The sequence below is a fragment of the Elephantulus edwardii genome, unplaced genomic scaffold, assembly GCF_000299155.1.
Source record: "Elephantulus edwardii isolate Elephantulus edwardi_28Jun2011 unplaced genomic scaffold, EleEdw1.0 scaffold00126, whole genome shotgun sequence".
NCBI classification, from domain to species: Eukaryota; Metazoa; Chordata; class Mammalia; order Macroscelidea; family Macroscelididae; genus Elephantulus; species Elephantulus edwardii.
In genome coordinates this window covers 9,004,736-9,010,454 of record NW_006399876.1, presented here as the reverse complement: position 1 = coordinate 9,010,454, position 5,719 = coordinate 9,004,736, and the positions used below count along the sequence as shown (strand labels likewise).

At 44.8% G+C, this 5,719-nt stretch overlaps 1 protein-coding gene across 1 annotated transcript in view; it reads right to left on the bottom strand.

Annotated features, from left to right (window-relative positions):
* Positions 1–568: 568 nt before the first annotated feature.
* CATSPER1 (cation channel, sperm associated 1) overlaps positions 569–5,719 on the bottom strand; it is a 12,250-nt gene continuing 7,099 nt past the window's right edge. The window contains exons 13-14 of the mRNA XM_006893417.1: positions 732–846; positions 569–595 (exon numbers count right to left, since the gene is read on the bottom strand). Coding sequence (XP_006893479.1) covers positions 569–595; positions 732–846 — 142 coding nt within the window. The remainder of the gene's footprint in view (positions 596–731; positions 847–5,719) is intronic.

Sequence of the window (5,719 nt, the reverse complement as noted above, 5' to 3'; positions counted from 1 at the left end):
ATCTCACCCAAGCCAGAGGACTCACCCACTTTTACACCCCCCTTCTCAACTGAAGCTCTTCCGTCTGAGCCTCTCCTGAGCTTTAGATGCCCCACCTGGACGGCGCTCTAGTACCAGTGCTGAGGGTCCCGGGAAGCCCAGCTTCAATGGCTCTGTGCCTCTTTTCATGAAGCCCACCTGTCTCCTGTCCGGATAACCATGGGCTTTCTCAGCCTCTTTTCCTCCTGACCCTCTTGGACCTGGTCACTTTCTGCAGCACCCTGGGGCCACTGCTAATGAAGTGTCCTTTACGTACAGAACATGCCCATTCACACACGTGTGTTCACACTCTAGCTCGCCTGCAGCCTGGGCTTTCTTCCAGTGAGGACAGGAAGCCACATGGTGTTTTAAAACTCTGTTGGGGACCTAGCCTTGCAGGACCCAGAGAATCATTACAGCAGATTCTGGGACTTATCCTGACCCACCACCACCCTAAGCCAAGGGGACAAGGATTCTGGGGCTCTCGCCCAGGTCTGACTGAGAGGAAGGGGAACTTGCAGCTTGTCAGAGACATGACCTCCTATGCAGGTCACTTCCTGAAGTCCTCTTCTCCAGCCTACAAGGTGGGGGTCAGGGAGAGTGAATGAGCCGGCCCCCCTCTGCCTTTCAGACCTCACACACCCTCTCCCTGACAGGCCCAGCCCGGGCCCACCACCTCCCTGACTCATCCCTGCTGGTCCTGCTTGGCTCACCTCAAAGGTGGTGTCCACAATCTCATCAATGACACATGCCTGGGACCGGAACTTCAGTTGAAGATGCTCCACTCCAGCCACCAGCTGTAGGAAATGGAACAGTAGCTCCTTCTGCCTAGGGGTGGTAGGGAGACAGAGGCCAAGCTAGAGCTGACCTACCTGGCTGAGTGTGATGTAAAGAACTTCAATTTGCCCAAAGGATTTTATCCATGACCTTGATCCCTGGGAGGCAGCACTCAACACCTTGGGGCTTTCACAGTGATATTGTGTTATTGTTGGTGTATGCTTTTGATTTGGAACTGATTCATAGCTGACCCTCTAGTGGGTTTCCAGAAGCAGCAAATCACATGGAAGGAGATTGCCCATCCTTCTCCCACAGAGCAGCCAGTGGATTTGAAGTGTGTGCCTTTGGCATTACAGTGCAACTTCTCACCACTAAATCACTAGGACTTTCCCCACATACACACAGTGATAGGAGCATCTTTATGAAACCTGGAGCTTACACCTGGAGCTCTGGTCACTTAATAGTAAGGAATTATGCTGCCAATGCAAAGGTATGCAGTTCTAAACCACCAGCTAGTCCGCAAGAAAAAGATGAGCAATCAACTCTTCGATATATTGCCTCTGAGAAGTGGTTGGAGAACCAGCTATGGGTCAGTTCCAACTCGATGGTATACTACTAGAACAACAACCAGCTCAGGGCCTCCACAAGAAAAAGGCTGATAACCCAATTACAAAATGGCCAGAAGACATGGAAAGACTTTTCACAAACTAAGACATTCTTTTTCACAAAGGAAGATAGGCACAGGGAGAAATGCTCAAAATCACTGGCAATAAGAGAGATGCAAATCAAAAACCACAATGAGATGTCACCTCACCCTAGTAGCAGTGGAAAAGTTTAACAGGATAGCAAGCAATAAATGTTCGTGAGGATGTGGAGAGATTAGAACTCTCATACATTGTTGGTGGGATCGTAAATTAGTACAACCACTCTGGAAGGCAGTTTGATGTTTCCTCAAAAATCTGAATATAGAAGTTCCATAGGACCCAGCTATTCCAATGCTAGAAGTATACCCTGAGGAAAACAGACCTGAGACACAAAAGGAGATTTTTACACCAATGTTCATATATTCAATAGTATTATTCACAAGAATAAGAAAATGGAAAAAGCTCAAATGTCCATTAACAAATGACTGGGTTGAGAAACTGTGGTGCATTCACACAATGGAATACTATGCAGCACTCAGGAGCAAGGATAAAAAAAATAGTATGAAGTTGATCTTTTAATATGATTTTTTTTCCCTAGCCATTATTTGACTGTGTTGTTGTTGTTGTTGTTATGTGCCGTCGAGTCGTTTGCGACTCATAGCGACCCTATGTACAACAGCCCTAAACCCTGCTCTATCCTGTGCCAATCTCATTGCCTCTGACACACCCATCCCAATTACCCCAGTCACTGAATCAATCCACCTCATAGAGGGTCTTCCCCTCCTGTGCTGTCCCTCTACTCTACCCAGCATGATGTCCCTCTCCAAAGACCTGTCTCTCCTTACAACATGTCCAAAGTATGTCAGGCGAAGCCCCAGAAGGCTTGCCTCCAAGGAGTAGCCTGGTTTAACCCTTTCTAGGATGAATCTGTTTGTTTTCTTGGCAGTCCACGGTACATTCAATACTCTTCTCCAGCACCACAGCTCAAAGGCATCAATTCTCCTTCTATCCTCCCTAGTCATTGTCCAACTCGCTGATGCATAACAAGTGATTGCAAAGACCATGGCCTGTATCAGGTGCACCTTAGTCTCCAGAGAGACACCGTTGCTCTTGAGTACTTTAGAGAGGTCCCTAACCACAGACTTTCCCATCGCAATACGTTTTTTTATTTCCTGGCTACTGGTGCCAAGAGTGTTGACTGTGGAGCCGAGCAAACTGAAGCTGTGAACACTCTCAATCTCTTCGCCATCCATCCTGATGCTACCGATTGGTCTGGTGGTGAGAATTTTTGTCTTCTTGACATTGAGCCTCAGTCCATACTGAAGGCTGCAGTCCTTGACCCTCTGCAGTAAGTGCATGAGGTCCTCCTCAGTTTCAGCGAGCAAAGTTGTGTCATTTGCATAACGTAGATTGTTGATAGATCGTCCACCAATCCTAACGCCATGCTTCTCCTCATAGAGCCCAGACTCTCAGATAATCTGCTCTGCATACAGGTTGAAAAGATATGGAGATAGGACACATCCCTGACGTACACCCTTCCCAATTTTGAACCATGCAGTCTTGCCCTGCTCTGTTCTGACGACTGCCTCTTGGTCCAAGTATAGGTTTCGCATTAGAATGATTAATTGTTCTCGGATTCCCATTCTTCTCAGAGTCAGCCACAGTTTGTTATGATCCACGCAGTCAAATGCCTTTGCATAATCAATGAAACACAGATAGACATTCTTCTGGTATTCTCTGCTTTCAGCTAAGATCCATCTAATATCAGCTGGTTGTAAATATGTGAATGGGTCATGTTGACCTATTCACAAGGGGACTGGCCAAAATCTAAATATCTACAAGAGGATTGATAGATCTTGCCATTAAGTTGACAACTCTAACCAGAGACTGATTTGGAACTAATGAAGAAAAATCAAGAAAATGTAAGATGCCTTTCTTGCGCCAGCTGCATCTACAGCAGCAATACCTATGATTGAACTGGAGACCTGATGTGAGATGGGACCATGTGGGGTGGGGGAGAGCCAAAATTGGCAGGACTGAGAACTTTGTTAAACAATTGAGGGACTGACTGGAAGGCAGTATCGACAGGACTGAGAACTTGGGAACACTGGTCAAAAAGCCACGAAGCTCAAGGCTGAGGTGCCTGTCTGCACATTTTTGGGAACTTTCTTGACTGTATTGTTATTAATCTGGATTATAACCTTTTGACTTCCCCAATATTGTTCTGTGAGTTCTGTGAGTTATCACATCAGATTTCGGACCCAGCAAAGCAGTAAAATTGGTGTTAAGATGAGTAAAAAGAGATACGAGAGCATGTCTGACCTCATAGAAATTGGTTTCACATTATTGATGCTATTGATGGGGACAGTTCCCCTTTGTGGTTTGGTAAAGGTCAGATATGGCTGTCCCCACATGGCCCTTGCTCTTTTTAAAAATACTATATAACATGGGTTGGAAGCATGGAGTGGCATCCACTTCCTAAACAGCATGCCTCTGGAAACTCTATGAAATTTGAGAAATGAAGATAGTTATAGAGAGGCTTCAGGTCTTTTGTTCATAGGGTCTCTATGAGTCATGCTCTACTTGACGGCAATCAACAGCAACAACAATGTATAACATGGGAGAGACTAGCGACCATTATGTTGAATGAACTAACTCAGTCTCATAAGGAAAATACTACATAAGACTATTATTGTAAAAAAATAGACAGATAATTAGTAAGATGTGTGTGAAAGTTCAAAGGGAGAAGGAGAGGGAGCAGTGGGACTGAGGGGGAAGGCGGGGAATTACAGGGTCACAGAGTGTGGTGGGGGTGGAGGAATTAGGGAACAGCCTGAAAAGATAGGATGATAGTGGGCATAGAGCAACAGTGATTGCATTTATAAAATGCAGTGTTTGAAACATAATGTGAATGAAGAAACATGTGAAACACACTGTATACGAGTGAAACACAGCACATACAAATTTTGTATGCAAACCAATAGAACTTTTAAAAATATGTGAAAAAAAAGAAGATAGATGTAATACACAGAGTTACAGTAGCAAAAAGAATCGTTTAGCAGTCAGTCACTTCAAGAGGTGGTAGTATATGAGCAAAGACTGAGGATACTGAAGCTTGAAGTCCAAGCTGCATGGAAGGCATTAGGGAGAAATAAGGCTCCAGGACCTGACAGACACCAAGTAAGACCTTTCCTCGCTGGATGTGCTCCCTCATCGACACCAAGGACCTTGGGAGACAATTACCCGGTCAAAGGACTGGAAGAAACTAATATTTGTGTTCCTGCCAAAGAAAAATGACCCAACAGAATGCAGACATTTCCAGCACTACCTTTAATAGTACATAAAAGTAAAATTTTGCTGGATAGTATTTAAAAAATTATTGGAGCTGCAAAAAAACAGGGAACTTCTAGAAATTCAAGTGACTTCAGAAGAGGACGCACAAACATGGGAGATGATATTAGATGGATCTTGGCTGAAAGCAGAGAACACCAGAGAGATGTTCACCTGTGTTTTATTGACTGTGCAAAGACATTCAATCATGTGGATGGTGAAAATGAAAAGACAATTTTGAGAAGAATGAGAACGAATTTCATGTAGAACCTGTGAGGAGACCAGGCTGCAGTGTTCAAACAGAATAAGGGGATATTGTACTGTCTACAAACAGCAAAGGTGTGAGTCATAATGTTTGGTTTGTTTTTTGGTTTTTTTTTAGAAAAAGGTGTCCTTTCACCATATCTAGTCAATCCACATGCCAAATAAGTGAGAAAGTGGGCCGCTTAGGAATGTGATGGCAGGATTGGAGGAAGGTTCATTAATCACCTGAGATACATGGATGAAACGGACAACCAAGTCACTTGGCTGTTACCTAGACCCACAACCTTCCTTTCCCCACTCTGATGTCTCCACATCCTCCCTGGCCCAGCCTGGACCTTTCAACATGAGGCCTTTCTTTGTGTGCTTGCAGGAGCTCTCAGGGGCCTGGCTCACTCTTCAGTAAAGGTCAAGAAAGCTGCTTGAGGCTCACCATCCTTTACTGTTTGCTGCTGTAGGGTTTGTATTCACTCCGTCTTTCCAGGGGTCCTTTACCCTCTTCCCTCCTCTTTCCTTTTCACTTTAACTCTTCTGCGTGGCCCACCTTACATGAGCTATGTCTTATTGCCTCAATACACCTTTCCCACTTATTTTGCTTGAAGAAGAGGAGAAAGGGGAGGAGGAGGAGAAGGAGGAAGAAGAAGAAGAAAGAGAAAAAAAGAGAGAGAGAGAAAGAAAGAAAGAAAGAA